Genomic DNA, 21211 nt, shown 5'->3' with positions numbered 1-21211 from the left:
TGTTGACAATGTTCAGCGTATGGTCCACTAAGACCCCTAGATCCGTTTCGCACATACTACTGTTAAGACAAGTCTCCCCCATCCTATAACCATGCATTGGATTTTTCCTACCTAAATGCAGAATTTTACATTTATCCCTGTTAAAATTCATTTTATTTGTTTTCCAGCCTGTCAAGGTCATCCTGTATCCTGTTTCTGTCTTCTACTACTGTATTTGCAACCCCTCCCATTTAGTATCATCAGCAAATTTAATAAGCATTCCCTGTATTCTTTTATCCAAATCATTTATAAAGATGTTGTACAAAACAGATCCCAGGACAGATCCTTGTCACTCCTCTCCAAGAGGATGAGGAACCATTCACAAGCACTCTTTGGGTGCGACCTGTCAACCAGTTACTGATCCACCTAACAGGATCCAAACCACATTTTACCGACTTGGCAACAAGGACAGTTTGTAGAACCTTATCAAAAGCCTTATTGAAATCAAGATAAACTATGTCTACAGCATTCCCTAGGATGTAGCCTATGTCTATATATTCTATAGTTCTATAAATCCGTTCCAAAAATGTGTCTCTCTGTGTCTTGACCTGAAAGTGATTTTTAAAACTGCTTTCATTCTAAAATAGCGCTCTCTTTCTACCTCTTACTGTCCTAAAATAATGTTGGCTCTTCTCACTATGAAGATTTCTTCCAACTCATTCAGTGTTGGGGGCTGAAATTGCCACCTCTCTGTCACTAAACCCCTCTGTCACTGAAGTATTGCTGTGGACTTTACAATATTGTGACAGTTTCTCCTAGAAATTAATAATTTGGATCCCTGAATTAAGATTAAAGAAGAATTAGAAACCAAGATGAAAAAGGAGAAGATATGTCAGAAAGTTCTGTTACCTGAACCTGAGAGCCAGTTTTCTGGTTTAAGCAATTCTCATAAAGAGCTGCTATTGTATTATTTTTTTAAAAGGGTGTATTTTTCCACTTCGGTTGAATTATATTTTGATATTTGACAGATGATGGTGAAGGAGATGACAGATCAGGAGATGAAGGAGATAAAGGTGTAAGTAACTTTGTGCAAACCTGGTCTCTTGATATTTCAGTGGCTCTATTACAGTGAATAAAGCAAGTGACAGGCTCACTGGTATCCCACCGTCTGTACACATGCAGCATAATGTTAATTGAAGCCATAATGCACTTATATGTATGCAGGACCATCTGGATCCTTCAATCCTTTCCTTCCTGTTTTATCCCAGGGACTTGATTGCGATGTCAAAAATCCAGCCTAACATAAACACAGTATTGACTGGACAGAATGTCCTGTATACATCATAAAGCTGATAGGAGCAAGGCCTTAAAGTCTCACCTGCTGTTTCCATGGCGACTTTTTGGTACCTGAAATTTGAAGGGGTTTGGGGCTTTAAGTTGTCACAGCTTGCATAGGTTTGCAAAAAGAGCTTCTGCTTTCATTTCAGATAGAAAAAAATTACATTTTAAGGGCTACAGACTGTTGTGTAGCTGTTTTTTAAAGAGTCAAAACAATCTGGGTTGTGTCTGAATCAATGTCAACATTTCTCAAAGGAAAATACTGCTACAGTTTTTGTCTTTAGATATGGATTAGTAAATTAGATTAGATTCTGATTAATAATATTGTAACACAACATAGCTTGCATGAAATTTTGAAGTAATATGTAGTACTAATGGTGTCTTCTCTCTCCTCCATCCCCCTCCCCCATCCTTTTTTTTAAAGGAGCATTATGAAGGTTTTAATGCTGTAAAGGTAGGGTGAAGTTCACCTTTAAACAAGTGTATCTAATATATTTCCTTCCATTTGTGTTGTTGTATTTTAGATTAAATGTTGATCCTTGCCCATGTGACATCTTGAAGTGTTATTTATTAAATCTCTGACATATAATTGCATGGGGTTTTTTGTAATGGCAGCGTATTAATGGAAAATGTAGCATGAATTGAATAAACTGCTGAAGCATCTGGCACTAGAAACCTTCTATTCACTCAAAACAGAGGTGCTAATCGTGTGAGAATCAGAATTGCCTGCCTTATGGAGCTCAAGGCAGCTTACAACATAAATATAAAAATACATTCAAAACATAAAACCGACATTTAAAATCACTACTCAGGGCTGCTGTTAAACGTAACCAAATAAAGTTGTAAATAAAACAGTCCTCAACTGTCTCCTAAAGACTGAAAGTATGGGGTTTGGGGGCACCTCCCTTGGGAGGTTGTTCCGTAATTGTGGGGCTGCCACTGAAAAAGCCATCTCTTGTGTACCCATAAAAAAAAACTTGTTTTATTGATGAGACAGTGAGGAAGGCTTTGATTTTAATTCCCATGCAGGAACATATCAAAGAACATGGTATTTCAGATACCGTGGTCCCAAGCCATGTAGGCCTTTAAATGTGTCCCTGCTCTTTACACCTCACTGTGTGTGTGTGTGTTTATACACACACACACACACATACTGCCTCCCTTTAACTATCCTATTTTTTTCACTAAAAAGGCTCAAGCTGTTTGTCTAAAAATGCTCAAATTTGCTAATTTTTGCTGATACCATTTTTGAGATTTTACAGAATTGTATATTTTAAATATGGCATCCACAATAGAATGTTCTGATTCTTGCTACTTTATTTGCAGTCAAGATTTTAATGTCATAGCAGCATGGAATTCACTTCTGAGAGCTTTCCACTTTGACCCCAGTGCAAACTCTGAAAAGGCAATGCCTTTCTTGTGTCTCAAGCATATGTCTTGCCACCTGGAGTCATCTTTAACAGACAAAGCCAAAAGCTGAACATGAAGCCTGCGTTCTGCCACTGAATGGGGTGGCGGGGGCTTCATGAGCCACACAATATATGTGAAAGAGCCACATGTGGCTTCTGAGCCACAGTTTGGCCACCCCTGATCTAGGTTATATCACATTTTTTAGTTACTAATGCAATCAAATTTTTTATATGAGAAGTTCTTGACTCTGCTCTTTGGTTTTCTGTAATATTTTGTGTTATTATATTCTGGATTCAGTTGTTTTATTGTGAATTTTAAATAATTCTATCCTGCTTTTGAGACAGTTTCCAACTAAAAAAGCTTAATGGCACAATGCAATAAGACCTAAATATTACTAATTAAAATAACAATCCTATATATAGCTTATCTTTGCTGCTAATCAGTCAGAATGAGCTTTTAGCTTCTCATGAAGCCTGTGAGAGACACTGGCTTGTCTGAGGCTGAGGATGTCTAGTGAATTTCATAATTAAGTGGGGGACTTAATTCTCCACTCCACTCTTAGCAGAATTGGACAACTCTACCACACTGGCTTAGAGCATCATTGAGGGCAGATTTAAATGTTACAACTCTGACATGAAGGCAGGTGCTTCTGGAAAGGATGTTCCTTTGTCAGTGTTCCTCTTGTGGGTATAATGATCAAGCATGCAAACTGGTACTAACATAAATAGCAGCCACACCTGTGGACAGATTATATATGTGTGCATTTTAAAATGGCATGCCACATGGAGCACTGACAAGTAGTTTTTTTGTTCTTTTTTTTAACACTTGAGGTCTGTAACTGGCCCTAAGTAAAGCAAGTCAAAGGATAAGTAGATCAGATTTTGTATCCCAAAACAGTCTAAAGCAAATGTAAGAAGCTGGTTCTTAAAGAGCTACTTTAAATGTGACTCTCTATAGCATTTATTGATGGCTGCAATGATGATGATGAAGAGACCAAACAAAGAAAAGAGAAACAGAAGCGCCGGGATCGAATGAGGGACCGTGCTATGGACAGGTAAGCAAATAATGTAAAAGCCATTTGCTTCTATAAAATAATTTTGGACTTCTCCCAGTTCCTCTTTTGCAAATAAAATTGTGTTTGACATTTCATCTAGCCTTTTGAATATCTTGTCACTTTGCCATATTCACTGACATTTAAATTTAAGTTAGTCCTGCTTTATATTTTATTACTAATTACTGGTTCTAATTTATAATAGTATATTTCAGGAATTTTTCACCCATTATGAAGTCTTGCAATTACTTTGTGTTCACATTTGATCCATCTGTGTCATCACAGATGTAAAAAAAAAAGCTGTTAATTTACATGTTGATTGATAACTGTTGTTATTGTGAACTGCTTTGGACCATGAAATTGGAAAGGCAGTGTAGGTTATTTTTTAAAATATAAACAAATAGTGATTGCATAGAACATTGGTAGTGAATTGATGGCTTATAATTGTCATAATTTGTGATAATTTCCTTTGGCTCCTCCCCATTTACCCACTTCAGAAGAGAAACATGAAGTCCTCCACTGGGAAATGAGGGGTTGCTTCAGGGCCCCATGTCAGCGAAGGTTCATTGAAGTTTCCAAATGAGCAGACTTGTTGTTTGAAACAAAGTTGCATTTATTGTATACTCCAAAGTTACTCCAGCATGATAGGTATTGGAACTGATAGCAAGCAGTTCAAATCATTGGTATTTAACATCTAACATCAAAGCAATAGCATCTAGTGATAGTGGTAGTTGGGGAAGATTTAATTTAAGGAGCCAAAGGATGTATTAATTGGTTAGTGTTAGCTAAGGAGTTAGAGGGGGTGGGTGAAGGATTTAAGTTAAATAACCCATGGGTACTGGTTGTGGCATCGTACTAGTTGGAACAAGAAGGCATAGAGGGCATAGGTATTGTCATCATCAGTTGACGAACTGGTGTCCACCATCAGAAGATGATTGGTCTGGGGATTCCGGTACTCCTGGGGAGGGGAAGGTATGACGGTGGGAACAGGCAGACTTATAAGCAAAGGAGGCCGAGACATGATAGTGCTCGACCACCTTCCAGCCTGCGTCCCATCCCGATGGTGACAGGTAGTGGGACCAGGCGAATTTACTCGCCTCCGACACTGGTGTTATGTAATGCCAGGTCCATTAACAATAAGACCGCTGTCCTTCGAGAATTCCTGCTGGAGCAGGATGTGGACCTGGCATGCGTGACCGAGACCTGGGTGCGAGATGGGGAGACCGTGGCTCTCTCCCAGATGACCCCCCCCAGGATACTTGGTCTTTCACCAGTCCCGGACTAGCGGGCGGGGGGGGAGGAGTGGCACTACTCATACGAGAGGCTTACTCCTTTAGGGCTCTCCCGGCCCCGGAGATCCCGGGCATTGAATGTGCTGGCCTGATGTGGGATGTTGGGGAGGGGTTGGCGATCTGGCTGGTGTACCGACCGCCTAACACACTGGCCGGCGCCTTACCATCCCTGGTGGAGGCCGCGGCGGGCTGGGCGTTGGAGTGCCCAAGTCTTGGGTGACTTCAGTGTTCATGCCGACGACGCGGCCTCCAGTCAAGCAATGGATGTAGTGTCATCCATGGCGACACTAGGACTCTCCCAGGTTGTTACAACGCCCACTCATCAGGCAGGACACATGTTAGACCTGGTCTTCGCGGCGGGAGTATCAGTGAACAATATTGCAATGGAAGCAGTGCCATGGTCGGATCACTTTGCCCTCAAGGCTCGTATGGATGTGTCACCCCAAACCTGTTTAGGCGGAGAGCGTATTTTAGCTCGCCCGCGGAGCTTGATGGACCCGGAACCGTTCCTAACAGCCCTGCGGGATACGTGGCCCACTGGCGATTCCCTGGATGATCTGGTAGAGTCCTGGAACGATGGACTCTCCAGAGCCATCGAGGTGATCGCACCTAGGCGCCCTCTGCGCCCCCGCCTGAAGCCGTCGCCCTGGTTCAACCAGGAGCTGCGGCAATTGAAGTGGGGACTCAGATGACTGGAGAGGCAATGGCGGCGTACTCGAGACGAAGTGACCCGATCATCTTATAGAGAGAGTTTGAAGGCCTATGAGATGGCAATCAAATCCACAAAGAAAGCATACTTTGCGGCCAAGATTGCATCTGCAACTTCGCGCCCGGCACAATTGTTCGATATAATTCGAGGACTTACAACGCTGCCACAAGGCAGACCAATCTTGGTGAAGGGGCAGAAGCACCACGAAGTCAAGGAAATCCTGGACTCTAAGATCCACTGCACTGCACTGCCCCTGCCATCGCCTCGGGGGGTATCAGGGAGTCTATTATTTCCTCTTGTTGGCTCTCATGCTGAGGGAGCCTCGAGAGGGCATCCGCTAGAAAGTTCTTAGAGCCAGGAATGTGTCGCAGTGTGAAGTCAAATTTGGCAAAGAAGCCCGCCCATCGGATCTGCTTCCCCGTTAGCTTACGGCGCCCCGTAGTTTTATGGCGCCCAAGTTTTTATGGTCTGTCCAAATTTCGAACGGCACCCGCGCCCCCTCCAACCAAGACCGCCAGGTCTTTAAGGTGAATGTCACTGCAAACGCTTCCTTGTCCCACACTGACCAGTTGCATTGCTCGTGGGAAATTTTTTTGGAGATGTAGGCACACGGCCGTAGTTGGCCCCCTCGTCTTTCTGCATTAATATGACTCCTACGGTCACGTAGGAGGCGTCACATTGAACCACGAAGGGCTTAAGCTCGTCAGGGTGCACTAGCACTGGTTCGCTCGTGAACAGTCTCTTAAGAGTGTCGAATGCCTTCTGGCACTCCCAGGTCCATATTAGCTTGGCGCCCAGCCTCTTGGCATCTGGCCCCCTCTCCTTGGTCTTTAGGAGGTCTGTGAGAGGTAGGGCCACTTTGGCGAACGCCTGAATGAATGACCTATAGAAATTTGCAAACCCGAGAAATGATTGTAGCTGTCTACGTGTTCTCGGGGGTTACCAGTCTAGCACTGCCTGTATTTTCGCTGGGTCCATGGCCAAGCCTTTCCCGGACACTCTAAACCCCAGGTAGTCCAGTTCCTCTTTGTGGAACACGCATTTGGACAATTTAGTATACAGTTTGTTCTGGTACAGGGTGGTTAGGACCTTCCGCACGAGCTTCACATGCAAGAGGAGGTCCTTGGAATAAATAATGATGTCATCCAGGTACACCACCACCCCCTTGTACAGGTATTCTCTTAGCACTTCGTTTATAAAGTTCATGAACACCCCTGGGGCCCCCTGTAGTTCGAAGGGCATCACTAGGTACTCGAACTGGCCCATGGGAGTATTGAACGCTGTCTTCCATTCGTCCCCTTCCTTAATCCTTACTCGGAAGTAAGCGTCTCACAGGTCCACTTTGGTAAAGATGGACCCCTCTGAGACGGTGCTTAATAAGTCCTTAATTAGGGGGATCGGGTATGCGTTAGACATAGAGATCCCGTTTATCCCACGAAAGTCAGTACAAAGTCTAAGGCTCCCATCCTTCTTCTTTCGGAAGAGCACCGTGGCAACGTGAGGCGCTGTGGCAGATGAAGCCCTGCTTCCACCGACACGCACAGCCTCTCGTTCTTCGGCGGGGGTTTGGGGCCCCACTGCTCCCGCCAGAGGTGGGAGGTGCAGCGCCTGTCTGTGAAGTCTATGGTTTGTTCCTCCCACTGAATGTCCGGTTGGTGTCTGGCCAGCCACCCTACCCCGAGCACCATATCGAATGAAGAGGAAGGGGCGATCACAAAAATTTCCAAGTCCCAGTGATCATCAATCCCCACTGGGATCCTTTGGGTTTCCTCCACACAGGGCTCGCCCTTCATTACTGTCCCGACCATTTGCTCGAACTGGATCGGGCACGGGAGGGGCTCTCGGGGCAGCTCTAACATGTCTACCAATCTGGGGGTGATGATTTCCCTCGTACACCCCGAATCTATAAGGGCTCTGCACAAACCTCTTCAGCTTTACATTCAACAAAGTCAATGGAACAAACAAAAGGGAGCAAGATATGCTCACCCTCAGTGGTGCCGATACTTCCACGACCTGCCGCCCGGCACCCATCAGTGCAGGTCGTTCCCGTTTCCCGCTGGCTCGGTTTCCCAGGGGTCCTCCCCCAGGTCCTCTAGCATTATAGAATCCTCGTCCAGCACCATCGACAGGGCGGTGCTGCTCCGACTCAACTCCTTAGGCTTGGTTGGTTTCTTGGCCCCCACCGGTCCCGGCTGGGGGGTTAAGGGGGCTCGGGGCAGTTGGCGGCCAGGTGATTCGGGTCTCCGCACTGGTAGCATTTGCGGGTCGAGGGAGGGGGTTTTGCCGCTCCCCCTCCTCCTTGGGTCTTTTTGGCCTCTGGTTTCGAGCCCGGCTTAGCTTCCTGCCCGGCTCTGCCCCTTTGTTGCTGCTGGCGTTGGAGAGGGTCTGCACCATCCCCCATGAGTACCGGGACCTACGGGGGGCGTTTAGTGAGGTTGAGGCTGATGAATTGCCCCCCCACCGGGATACGGACTGTACCATCGAACTAATCCCTGGCCAGTCTCTCCCCAAAGCGAAGCTATACTCCATGGTGTCAGACGTTGGAACTTCAAATAAGAACGAATCATTTTGTTTCAAAATTAATCCATTTATTTGAGAACAAGCGGTCTGGTGTAGAAGCAAATTGAGTTTGATACATTCCAAGGCCAAGCCTGGTGTTTTTGTATAGTACATGAAAGCATAACAATAAAAGCATTCTCACACTCTAAGAGACAGTTGACGATTCCCATACTCCCTTATCTCTTTCCCAGGGAAGGAACCCCGCTAGTTACCTTGGGGCATGCTATCTTCAAAGGCCCCAGATGTTTCTTGTACCAAGTGAGAAATTCCTCCCTTGCGGTTTGAAGTTCCAATGTCTGACACATGGGGTGGGCGGAGAAGGCGGAACTAAGGAAGTTCCTGGACAAAAATCTAAAGCAGGGCTTCATCTGCCTCACCACGGCGCCTCACGCCGCCACGGTGCTCTTCCGAAAGAAGAAGGATGGGAGCCTTAGACTTTGTACTGGCTTTCGTGGGATAAACGGGTTCTCTATGTCTAACGCATACCCAATCCCCCTAATTAAGGACTTATTAAGCACCGTCTCAGAGGGGTCCATCTTTACCAAAGTGGACCTGTGAGACGCTTACTTCCGAGTAAGGATTAAGGAAGGGGACGAATGGAAGACAGCATTCAATACTCCCATGGGCCAGTTCAAGTACCTAGTGATGCCCTTCAATTCCTAAATGTCAGCGAAGGTTAGTTGAAGTTTCCAAATGAGCAGACTTGTTGTTTGAAACAAAGTTGCATTTATTGTATACTCCAAAGTTACTCCAGCATGGTAGGTATTGGAACTGATAGCAAGCAGTTCAAATCATTGGTATTTAACATCTAACATCAAAGCAATAGCATCTACACCCCAATTCCCATAACAAAGGCTGCTTTTGCCTGTGAGAGTTTCACACGGCTTCCCCCCTTATCTTTACAATTCCCAGCTGCAATGTCCTTGCTGCCTCTAGGGAGGAGGTGAGAGTCTGGCAGACACTCTCTACTTCAAAGCAGGCCTAACAACCTTTGATATTCCTGGGAAGCTACTCTCTACATTGCCCCCCCCCACACTGTTCTATGGCTATGGGTTAGTGGGCATATATGCGCATTGATCAATATGGTTAGTAGTCAGCAGTTAGCAATAACATCAATGAACAGAGCCTGACACCCCCTGCTTCCTTGCAGAAGCTTCTTAAGCTAACTGTTCCTTCATTGTGGAAGGAATCAGTTTCCCACCTGATTAAGAAATATTGCCTTGCATGTTGCATCAAGCCCATCCTGTGCAGTCCCCAAGTTCTTTTTATGTAGTTCTGTTCCATAACACACCTGCAGGATAGTATTTATTGGTTTAATTCATATAAACTAAAAATTGTTTGTTTAATCAATTTTGACATTTCAATCAATTTTTATTTATGTGTATTTACTTCTCCGCACTGAGCACCCAAAGCAGCCCACATCCTTCTCCTCTCGTGTGTGGTAGGTTAGACTGAGAGTTTGAAACTGGCCCAAGGTCACTCAGCAAACTTGCATGGCAGAATGGAGATTTGAACCTTGGTCTCTCAGGTCCCCTCCATTGGAATTAATCACTATTATTTATTTAGGATACATCACACTGGCTGTTATATCTAACAGAAATGGTGAAAATTAAAACTTTATTTACTGGAGCAGGTTATTCAAGTTTAATTACTGATTTAAAAAATAAATAGACTGCCTCAAACATGATAAAAACTCAGCATGTAATTGCAATTGGTAGTGTATTCATACCACTATGCATTTATGCCATTTTTCTCCTACAGCAACAAAAAAAGAATTTGAAAATCTGACTGATCTCCAGAATAGAATAGATCAAACTTACAATTTTGGCTCACTGTATAGTATAGTGTAGCAGTATGTGAAGTAACATTGTAATATGTAGAATGATACTAAGACTGTGTTGTGCTTATGTTTGTGTGTTTGTTTTGCCAGGATGGTGGAGTAAGTTGTCTTTGTTTGTAAATAACCAAATTTCCTAAGTACTTTCAGGAGCATTTGGGGCAGGGTAGAAAAGAAATCAAACTTAAATATCTTCCTTCAGAATCCAGTTTGCTTGTTCTGTCTGTAAATTCCGAAGCTTTGTTGATGAAGAAATTGAAAAGCACCTGCAGAGCAAATTCCACAAAGAGGTGTTGCGATACATTGGAACAAAGTTGCCTGATAAAACCGTCGAGTTCTTGCAGGTATGTTGCCTTCACATCTTAAGTTTTAAACTGGGTAACTGCTGCTGGTCCCCTCAACCAATGGATGCCATTGTAGATCTTCAAGTGTATCTAAACTAGGTTTCTTGAGTTGCTGGCACATCATTGGTCCATCATACCATGATTCTGAGTAGTGCGGATTAGGGGTGTGCAAGAAAAAAATCTTTTTTTCTCAGATTCAGGTCCATTGGACCCAAAGAATTATTGGTCTTTCCCAATATTCCTAAATCCCAATATCAGTATAAACAGCTTCAAGAGGGGAATGGATAAGCATATGGAGCAGAGGTCCATCAGTAGCTATTAGCCACAGCTTATTGTTAAACTCTCTGTCTGGGGCAGTGATGCTCCGTATTCTTGTGCTTGAGGGGACACAGTAGAAGGGCTTCTAGCCCCACTGGTGGACCTCTTGATGGTACTTGGGGTTTTTTGGCCACCGTGTGACACAAAGTGTTGGACTGGATGGGCCATTAGCCTGAATCAACATGGCTTCTCTTATGTACTTACAGTATTGGGATTCAGTAAATATTTGGTAAACCCAAATTTATATAACTCCATTACACTCTATGGGGAGCATCCTCCTAGGATATAATGCAGAATCAATCTGGGGGTACCTGGGACTCTGGGTGGGCTTTTTAAAATGTAGAGTCACCAGATTTGCAGCATAGCTGCTAGTGCCTCTTCTCAACCCCCCTCCTCAATTTTCAAAAAGATTGGACCAGAGGGCGCAATTCTGCAAGCCCCAAAAGAAGGTGTCCCCATCCTCCAGTATTTCCAATGGAGGGGAGAAAGCCATTTAAAGGAATTGTGCAAGCTGCGCATGAGTCAACTCTGAAGCAGTGAGTTCATTGCAGGAGAAGCTGTCCCCAGGATTTGTGTGCAGCAGGGGGGTCTCTCACCGCTGCATACAGACCTGAGAGGAGCAGTTGGGACAACAGGAGCTGAAAGCTCTGTGCTGCCTTGGCTGGGACTAGCTCTTCTTGTAGCTCGCTGCATTAGGTACAGCTGAGCCTGCATAGCCAATTTTGTTCTGCTCTTATTCGGGCTCTGTTATAGCGATAGCTGAATCAGATTCTCTGATCTGTATTCAGCTGAATAAATAACCAGAAAATACCAGTAAGGTATTTCTTGGGAATTTATTCAGCTTGGTTTATACCAAATGCAAATTCCTAGTGATGACTGCTTAAATCTGCTTCTGCTTGTCATTTTTCTCACTGACCATTAGGGTTTTTATTTAAAAAGTCTCACTCAGAAGTGTGAAGGATAGATGCTGCTGCATTGGTTCTGTTCTCTGAGATGCAACTTCATCCAGAGAGCAAGGGAATACATTCCTTACTGTATGTAGTTGTCTCTTGGTTTTAAGTTACTTGTATTGCTGGATCGGGAATGCTGTAGACCAGGGTTTCCCAAACTTTTCTTTCCTGTGGCCCGGTTATTTTTACACTTCTCCTTCGTGGCCACTAAAATTCAGCGGTGGAGCCAGGAGACTATGGGAGTGGAGCCAGGAGACAGGAATTATGTAATTTCCTATGGTATCACTTCCAGGTCAAGAGCCAAGTGATGTCACTTCCAGGGCACACTGAACCAAAACTCCACCTTTTCCTGTGAGAGCACTTCCAGGGCACTCCCCCAAACCTGCCTCTTCTTCTGAAGTAACTTCATTTTCAGAAAAATCTCTCTGAAACACATGCTGATCCAAAATGGGGGTGGTAAGTGGGTGGTCCTCTCTTTCCACCCCTACACCTGCATGCACCTATCTGTTTCTGTGTTCTTCTCCAACTTACAAGCACACCTAATGCCCATGTTCAATTGCCTGCACCACCTACATACCCCTTCTTCAACAGCACTTGCCAGTGTATGCAGTTGAGAGTGCTGTTACCATTGTCATCAGGAATGTCAGCACTGTGTACCACCCACACTGGGCCCTGGCAGCTGCTCTACCTCAAAATAGGCTGACACGTTTAGTAGGCACCTCCTTCAGCTGCTACTACCGGAACCCTGCCTCAAGCTACAACCAAGCTTGCTTGGTTTCAAGAAAATCAAGCTATTTTTCATACTTTTCCTTGGCTGAAACACTGGGAAATTGCTGTGAAAGGTAGCAGAGAATTGTACTGCAATTAATGAATTAATTTCAAGTTATATGAAGTTCATACAAGCTTTACTGCAGTTATCCCAAAAATAATATTTATGAGGAGCTTGCCGCTTTTTACTGGCTGTGTTTCTCATGCCTTTAAAAGCAACCTGTTGTGCAGATATTTAGCCAGCGAACTTCTTTCATCCTTTTTAATATCTACAGGAGGAGTTTAATTTTGGTGTCGGACAGCTGTTAAAAGCAGGTAAAATGGTGCCAAGTTCATAGTACCATCACTTGCAGTGCTGTTGAGATAAACAGCAGTAATCTCCAATAATCTCTTTCTGCCCCACACCTCTCACTCTCACTCACTCACACAGAAATCTCATAGAAAGGCCAGCTGGCTACAACTGGGGGTGCCAACTTTTCATTGGCAGAGCTCCTATGCCTGCAACAACAGTACGATGAACAAAAAAGTTTCATCCAGTAAAAATAGAAGGAAAGAAAGAAAGAGAAAGGGAAAGAATTAAATGGAAGGAAAGGAAAGGAAAAGAAAGACATGGAAAGAAAAAAACATAAGAGAAGCCATGTTGGATCAGGACAGTGGACCATCCAGTCAAAAATTCTCTCATACAATGCCCCAAAAGCACCAGGATGTCCACCAGTAGGGCTAGGGCACTAGAAGCTCTCCCACTGTTGCTTCCTCCCCCCCAGCACCAAGAATGCAGACAGAGCATCACTTGCAGAGAAAGAAAGAAAGAAAGAAAGAAAGAAAGAAAGAAAGAAAGAAAGAAAGAAAGAAAGAAAGAAAGAAAGAAAGAAAGAAAGAAAGAAAGAGGGGGGGGAAGCCTTACTTACCATCAGATTACCCCAGCCATCAACAATTCTGCCCAGGGGTCATTTGGTAAAAAAAAAAAAAAAAAAGCTACTGGAATGCCCACTCCCCGCCCCTCCCGGCTGAAAAAACACCCCCCCCCCCTTCTTTGCTACCCAGACCTTCCAGGGAAATCTCCCCAAAAGAACATACTGCAAGGCACATGAAAGCTCATACCTTGCAGAACACTTCATGGATCTATAGTGCCAGTGGATGCCAGCTTTTCCATCACACTGGAAGGGGGAGGGAGAAGGAAGAAGAGGTAGCCCAGCTCCTCTCTGCACAACACAGAGACGGGGGAAGGAAGGAAACCAAACAGAGATCAGGCTTTGCAGTCTGTGTCAGTCTTCAAGGCTAGCTTTTCTCTGCACAACAGAGAGACGGGGAAGGAAGGAACCAGAGCAGAGGTCATGCTTTGCTGGGGGTTTTCTTGTGACCCGGTAGTGAGACTTCTGTGACCCTGCAAATGGGAAACACTGCTGTAGACATTGTTTATCTTGATTTCAGTAAGGCTTTTGATAAAGTTCCACATACTGTCCTTGTTGACAAGTTGGTAAAATGTGGTTTGGATCCTATTACCGTTAGGTGGATCTGTAACTGGTTGACAGGTCGCACCCTAAGAGTGCTTGTGAATGGTTCCTCATCCTCTTAGAGAGGAGTGACAAGTGGAGTGCCTCAAAGATCTGTCCGGGGCCTGTTTTGTTCAACATCTTTATAAATTATTTGGATGAAGGAATAGAGGGAATGCTTATTCAATTTGCAGATGATACTAAATTGGGAGGGGTTGCAAACAGACAAAAACAGGATACAGGATAACCTTGACAGGCTGGGCTAAAATCAGTCAAATGAATTTTAACAGAGATAAATGTAAAGTTCTGCATTTAGGTAGGAAAAATCCAATGCATGGTTATAGGATGGGGGAGACTTGTCTTAGCAGTAGTATGTGCAAAAAGGATCTAGGGGTCTTAGTGGATCATACGCTGAACATGAGTCAGCAGTGTGATGCAGTGGCTAAAAAGGCAAATGCAATTTTGGACTTCATCAACAGAAGTATAGTGTCCAGATCACGTGATGTGATGGTATTGCTTTACTCTGCTCTGGTAAGACTTCACCTGGAGTATTGTGTTCAGTTTTGGGCACCACATTTTAAGAAGGATATAAACAAGCTGGAACGGGTCCAGAATAGGGCGACGAAGATGGTGAGGGGCCTGGAGACCAAGTCCTATGAGGAAAGGTTGAAGGAGCTGGGCATGTTTAGCTTGGAGAGGAGGCGGCTGAGAAGTGATATGATCACCATCTTCAAGTCATCTAGAGGATGGTGTGGAATTGTTTTCTGTGGCCCCGGAAGGTAGGACCAGAACAAATGGGTTGAAATTGAATCAAAAGAGTTTCTGGCTCAACATTAAGAAGAACTTCCTGACCGTTAGAGCGATTCCTCAGTGGAAGAGGCTTCCTCGGGAGGTAGTGGGCTCTCCTTCCTTGGAGGTTTTTAAACAGAGGCTAGATGGCCATCTGACAGCAATGAAGATCCTGTGAATTTAGGGGGAAGTGTTTGTGAGTTTCCTGCATTGTGCAGGGGGTTGGACTAGATGACCCTAGAGGACCCTTTCATTTCTGTGATTCTATTAGTTTGAGGGCAGTGGCTTGCACAATTATATAGACTTTTTCTTTCCCTAATTTCCAGAAGTATATTATGAACAGAAATAAGAAAATTGGGAAACGCCGTCAAGAGTTGACAGAGAAAGATAGCAGCAAGCCAAAACCAGACCCTTTCAAGGGTAAGTTAACAGTTATGAGAAGAACAGTACAATTGAAAGCAGAGTTATACCCTTCTAAGTCCATTTGATGAAGCCAGTGGGCTGAGAAGGGGGTAACTTTGCTTAAGATGGCACTGGAAAAATATCATGAGTTCATTAACCACAATATTTTTGAATTTTTGAGCATGATGTTGATGCAGCTTGTGCCATGAGAAGCGGATACTCAGGGCGGGGCATCAGCATGGAAGGGAATGGACGCTTGAACTGCTTTCTCTTCCCGATTCCCCCCTCCCCCTTTCTCCATCTCACTATATTAACCTAGCAACAAACCTTCTCTAAAGTATGGGTAAATCCAGTTGGATGTGGACCTCACTCTCCAGCAGCTGCTTCAAAAAACACTTGTTCTTTCTTTTTGCTGGGAAACTCAAGAATGAGCACCACAATGGGCAATACCAGTGTCTTCCAAAATAGCAACTGCAACAGATGTCAAAGTGACAGAGATGCAAGAGGAGCTGCTGACTCCACAAGATTGACTGTCCTCATTGCAAGCTTTTTTAGCCATGGAAGAGTTGCTCATGAACATCTTAATAGGTAAAATTACTGATCTCATTCAACCCCTAGCTGACCATCTAAAAGAAATTTCAACTTCTCTTTAAAAAACCAATCAAACAAGCTGAAACTGTATTAAACTTAGGCTTGATTATTCAGGATGAAAATTGTCATATGCATGAGGAAACACAAGCCTTAAAAGATAGAGTCCTCTCGCTTGAAGTGATCACATCCTCATATTTAGAGGCTTTGCAGAAGGAATGCAAGAGCTGAAAACCCTTATCTGTTTTATGAGACAATGGCTTGCTCAAGTCCTTCGATTGGAAGAATATGTTTTTCTGTTAATACAAAAGCTTACTGAATTGGCTCTGCAAAAAAATCCAGCTGAAAATATTAATTACCTTTGTTGACTCAAGGATCAGGAAAAGGATTTTACATGCAGCTAGAGAAAAAGGACGTTTAACTTTTTAAGAAGAGAAATCCTGGATCTTCTTCGTGGTCTCTGTGCTTCACACTCATGGGATACAGCGCCTGCGCCGATCCCCGAATTGGTACCTAAAAAGCCTGGGATTTTTTCGCGCTCGGCACCAACGGGCATGTGCAGGCGTCCCAATGCGCATGCTCGCCAGTGCCAGAGCGAGGATCCCGCCAGTTCCTTTCTGACCGCTGCGCGGAGAGGATCTCCTTTTGTGTCCCCGGTCGGTAAAGTACTTTTTGGATTCCTTCTGCCTATTGTATATAGCCCGTTTGTTGTTTCCTTAGTGTAGTTAGTAGTTTAGATATTAAGTGTTGTTATAAAAAAAAAAAGAGTTTGTTGGACTTCGGGGCTTAGTTTTCCCCTCGTTTTTCCCCTCAGAGACTTTCCTGGGTGGGTTTTTTCCTGGGTGTCTATGGAAAGACGCTGGGGTTTTTTTAAGAGGTGCCGCTCCTGTGGGAAGAAGATTGCCCCCCCCCGACGGCCATTACCTCTGTCTTCTCTGTCTGGGCGAGGGACACCACGTGGATTCTTGCACCCACTGCCTGAGTTTCTCTAGACAAACTCTGAAGAATCGAGCGGCGAGGCTTTCGACGGCGCTAGTCGAGTTGGCACTTCATCCTCAGAAGATGGCATCGGCCCCGTCAGTACCAATGGGAGAGGCCGCGGCTCCGACGGTCATATCGGCTGAGGCTTCACCGATCAGGACCGAGATGCCGGTTGAGTACTGGGGTTCCACTAAATGAACATATGAACATATGAAGCTGCCTTCTACTGAATCAGACCCTTGGTCCATCAAAGTCAGTATTGTCTTCTCAGACTGGCAGCGGCTCTCCAGGGTCTCAAGCTGAGGTTTTTCACACCTATTTGCCTGGACCCTTTTTTGGAGATGCCAGGGATTGAACCTGGGACCTTCTGCTTCCCAAGCAGATGCTCTACCACTGAGCCACCGTCCCTCCCCTTCTGAAGGCCTTCTGAAGGGTCTGTGGACACCCCGGCTAAGAGGCGTCGGGATGATTCGGGGACCCGATCCTCCGTGCTGAAGAAGGTGAAATCAAAGAGAAGCGGAAGAAGAGACCATCCCGCACTCCTTCGCCTTCGCACGACGCTTCGGCATCGACAGCTCCACCGAGGAAGATCTTCGTGTCCCCGCGTCGTAGCCCTTCGGTGTCGAGAGGCAGTGCTTCGCAGCTATGCCTATCGGCATCAGAGCACGAGATCGACCTGACTCAGCGCTCCCACTCCTCAGGGTCCAGGCGACGCAGCGAGAGTGACTTGGTCTCAGAGGTGGAGATGTCGGCGCCGATGGAGCCTTCAGCACCGATGGATCAGGCGAGAGGTCGGAGAGAGCTAGAACCGACTGCAATAGCTCGTCGCTTCCCACCACTTCCACCATGGGAACAGCGTCAATGGCCTCCATATGCCTATCCCTATCCACTGTACCAATGGTACCCTCCACGAGAGTTTGCAGACTGGGACCAGCAGTCCAAGGTTTCTCACATGTCCCGACTCTCTCAGCAGTCCAGAAGGCATCCATCAGCATCGATTTCTGTTCTGCCCGACAGACGTGGAGTGGTGGTGGAAGAAGTCCAACCTCGATCGTCGAGGTCGATTCAGTCGCCTGTGAGGGAGTCAACACCAATGCTCTCAGAACACTCCCTGCACAGAGAGTCTTCATCATCGGACTCTAAGGGCGGTACCGATGAGCCGGATCGGACTTTGGAGCCTTTGCCTGTGTCTCATATGTCTGAGGATCTGAAGTCGTATGGGGACCTGGTGAAGAGGATGGCACTCTCCCTTTCACTGCCGGTGACCCATTGTAGACGACATCGTGTTCGACATTATGCAATGGGACACGTCTACAGCGGTTGCCCTGCCGGTAACGAAGGTCATTCTTCAAGCCGTGAAGGAGCCTTGGGCAAAGCCAATGTCGACACCGGTGTCATCAAGGAGGCTGGACCATATGTATCGGGTCCAAGAGTTGGGAGTGGAGTTTCTCTTCATTCATCTGAAGCCTAATTCGGTGGTCGTTTCCTCCTCATCGAAGGCCCGAAAAACACACTCTTCTCCACCAGATAAGGAGGGAAAGAAGCTGGATAATGTGGGGAGAAAATTCTACTCGGCTGGGGCCCTTGGAGTTAAGGTGTCTAACTATGCTGCATGCATGGCTAGATGCCAATACTCGGTATGGGAACAACTTACCCCCCTTCTGTCTCCCCTAAGTAATGAGAAAAGATCGGCTGCAAAGAAGTTGCAGAAGGAGGGCTTTGCTGTAGCCATACAACAATTGGCTGCAGCAAAGCATATGGTCGATGTCTCAGCAAAGAACATCACCTCTGCTGTTTGCCTCTGCCGTCACTCTTGGCTTCGATCCACAGCTCTCCAGCAAGATACCAGGGCTTTTGTGGAAGATCTGCCCTTTGAGGGCGAAGGCTTGTTCAGTTCCACCGCTGATAGTACGCTCCAGGAAATGGACAAGAGCATAAAAACGTCCAGGAACCTGGGAGTGCAGGTGTCATCTAGAGCTGCAAAGCAGAAGCAGTGGCACAAGCCTTGGTCAAAGAAACAGTACCAGAAGTTCTCCCCGGATCAACAATGGAGACCTCGCTCGAATCAACCTGAGAGTAGAAATCATTTCGCTTCGGCTCAACAGAAATCGTTTCACTTCGGCTAAAACCACCGGCAAGTCCAAGGGCACGCACCCTCAAAAGCAGGGCCTTTGACTTTCTTGTAGCATGTGTCATTGTCCCCACTTCTTCTCTCTTTATCCGCCTCCGCCCCTTCTTGTCGGCCTGGGAGTCCATCACTACCGACAGGTGGGCACTTTCCATCGTAGCGGAAGGCTACAAAATAGATTTTGTTCAGATTACGAACCAATCCGTGGTAATTACCACACCCCCTTCCCCACCTCTGCTGGCGGAGGTGAACAACCTCCTACAGAAACAAGCCATAGAGAAGGTTCCGATAGAGGCCAGGATGGGAGGTTTCTACTCTCGTTACTTCCTGGTTCCCAAGCGGGATGGGGGTTTAAGACCAATCATGGATCTTCAGAGTCTAAACAAATTTATTCTGTACCAGAAGTTCGGAATGTCCACTCTGCAAACGATCCTGCCCCTCATCAACCAAGGGGACTGGATGGCAACTCTGGACCTCAAGGATGCATACTTCCACGTCAGCATCTATCCTGCGTTCAGACGTTTCCTTCGGTTTACAGTAGGTTCTCAACACTTCCAGTTCAAAGCCCTTCCATTTGGCCTGTCCACTGCACCTCGGGTGTTCACGAAGATGATGAGCATTGTGGCTGCCCATCTCCGGCTTCAAGGGATAGTTGTCTTTCCATACATCGACGACTGTCAGTCAGTCAGTCAGTCAGTCAGTTTATTGCGGCTCTAGGCATCGATGACTGGCTCCTTGTGGCGGAGTCGAAAGAGACTCTGTCATCCCACATTGCCGTCACTCTTTGTCTTCTTGACACCTTGGGTTTGCAGGTCAATTTGGAGAAATCACACCTTACTCCATCGAGGACAGTTCAGTTCATAGAGGCTTTGCTGGATACGAACCGGCATCGTGCGTTCCTGCCTCAGCAGAGAGTGGTGGACATTATCAACCTTGTGCAACTTCTGCAAAGTCGAAAGTGGGGCGCAGCAGCTGCAGCGGATGCTGGGGCTGATGGCGGCGACGACAAGCATGCTACTCTTTGCGAAGCTGAGGATGAGAGGCCTACAACTCTGGTTTCATCGTCAGTTTCGACCATTGAGAGACTCACCTCGAAAGAGGTTTGTCATTCCACCTGTGACTCTTCAAACTCTGCAACGGTGGAAGTTAAAGAGCAACATTTGTCAGGGAGCTCCCTTTCATCTCCCTGCATCTTCTGTGACTATCACAACAGATGCATCTTTGTGGGGTTGGGGGGGCCCACATGGATGGTCTGTGTGTGGGGGGCCCTTGGCCTCTGAAATTGACTCACTGCCACATAAATTATTTAGAACTGCTGGCATTTTGCTCTTCGCTCTTTCCGCCCCTTGGTGGCGGGGAAGATTGTGGCTCTGCTAACAGACAATATCACTGCCCTGTGCTGCATCAACAAGAAGGGGGGGGACAGTCTCTCGACGGCTCTGTGAATTGGCACTGGACCTGTGGTCGGAGTGCCTGGACTACGACATCTTCGTGAAGGCTGCACATCTCCCTGGGGTCCTCAACTTGCAAGCAGACTCCCTCAGCAGGGGTGCGGCTTCCCCGCACGAGTGGAAACTGCACTGGCACTTCCTCCAACCTGTTTTTCAGCTTTGGGGGTATCCTCAGGTGGATGTCTTTGCCACAGCCGAAAACAGGAAGTGCCCTCTGTTTTGTTCCAGAGGGGGTGCGGATCCAGAGTCAGGAGACAGTTTGCTGTTTCCATGGGGAGGTTGGTTCCTTTATCTGTTTCCGCCTTTGCCGTTGTTGATGAAGGTGGTCAACAAAATCGCAAGAGAGAGACCATGCTGCATCCTGGTAACTCCCTGGTGGCCTCGCCAGAACTGGTTCCCGATCCTGCTCCAATTGGGGGTCTTCTACCAGTTCCCGGCGGAACCGGACCTTTTGTCAGCTCAGGGAGGTCATGTACTCCATCACAAAGTGCCCCACCTGAAGCTGACAGCATGGCTTATCGACCCTGTGGGTTCTCTAGCAGAATCCAGCACGTCTTCCTGAATAGCAGGAAACTTTCCACCCATGCTTCCTATGATAGGAAGTGGCGGAAGTTCCTTCAGTTCCTAGTTGATCCTTCAGTTTCTCCCCAAAGGGTGGGATTGTCGGTAATTTTTGAGTTTTTGTTATCCCTTGTGGATGCTGGCCTTGTTTTTTCCTCCATCAAGATTCATTTGGCAGCAATATCTGCATTCCATGAACCAGTGGAGGGACATTCTGTTTTTGCACACCCTCATTCTAAGAGGTTTTTGAAGGGTCTGCTTAG

General features: G+C 46.0%; 1 protein-coding gene across 3 annotated transcripts in view; it reads left to right on the top strand.

Moving 5' to 3' along the window:
- The window catches only part of AKAP8 (A-kinase anchoring protein 8), a 118990-nt gene that overhangs the window by 73770 nt on the left and 24009 nt on the right, over nt 1-21211 (top strand). For all 3 annotated transcript variants that reach the window (XR_009555471.1, XM_060240727.1, XM_060240728.1), the window contains 4 exons: nt 1008-1052; nt 3685-3781; nt 10378-10519; nt 15164-15257. Coding sequence is in view for 2 of the 3 variants with exons in the window: in XM_060240727.1 (XP_060096710.1) it covers nt 1008-1052; nt 3685-3781; nt 10378-10519; nt 15164-15257 (378 nt within the window). In the remaining variant the exon portion in view is untranslated. The remainder of the gene's footprint in view (nt 1-1007; nt 1053-3684; nt 3782-10377; nt 10520-15163; nt 15258-21211) is intronic.

Source organism: Heteronotia binoei, chromosome 5 (assembly GCF_032191835.1).
Source record: "Heteronotia binoei isolate CCM8104 ecotype False Entrance Well chromosome 5, APGP_CSIRO_Hbin_v1, whole genome shotgun sequence".
In the NCBI taxonomy this organism is placed as follows: Eukaryota; Metazoa; Chordata; class Lepidosauria; order Squamata; family Gekkonidae; genus Heteronotia; species Heteronotia binoei.
This window is presented reverse-complemented; position numbering and strand designations above follow the sequence as displayed.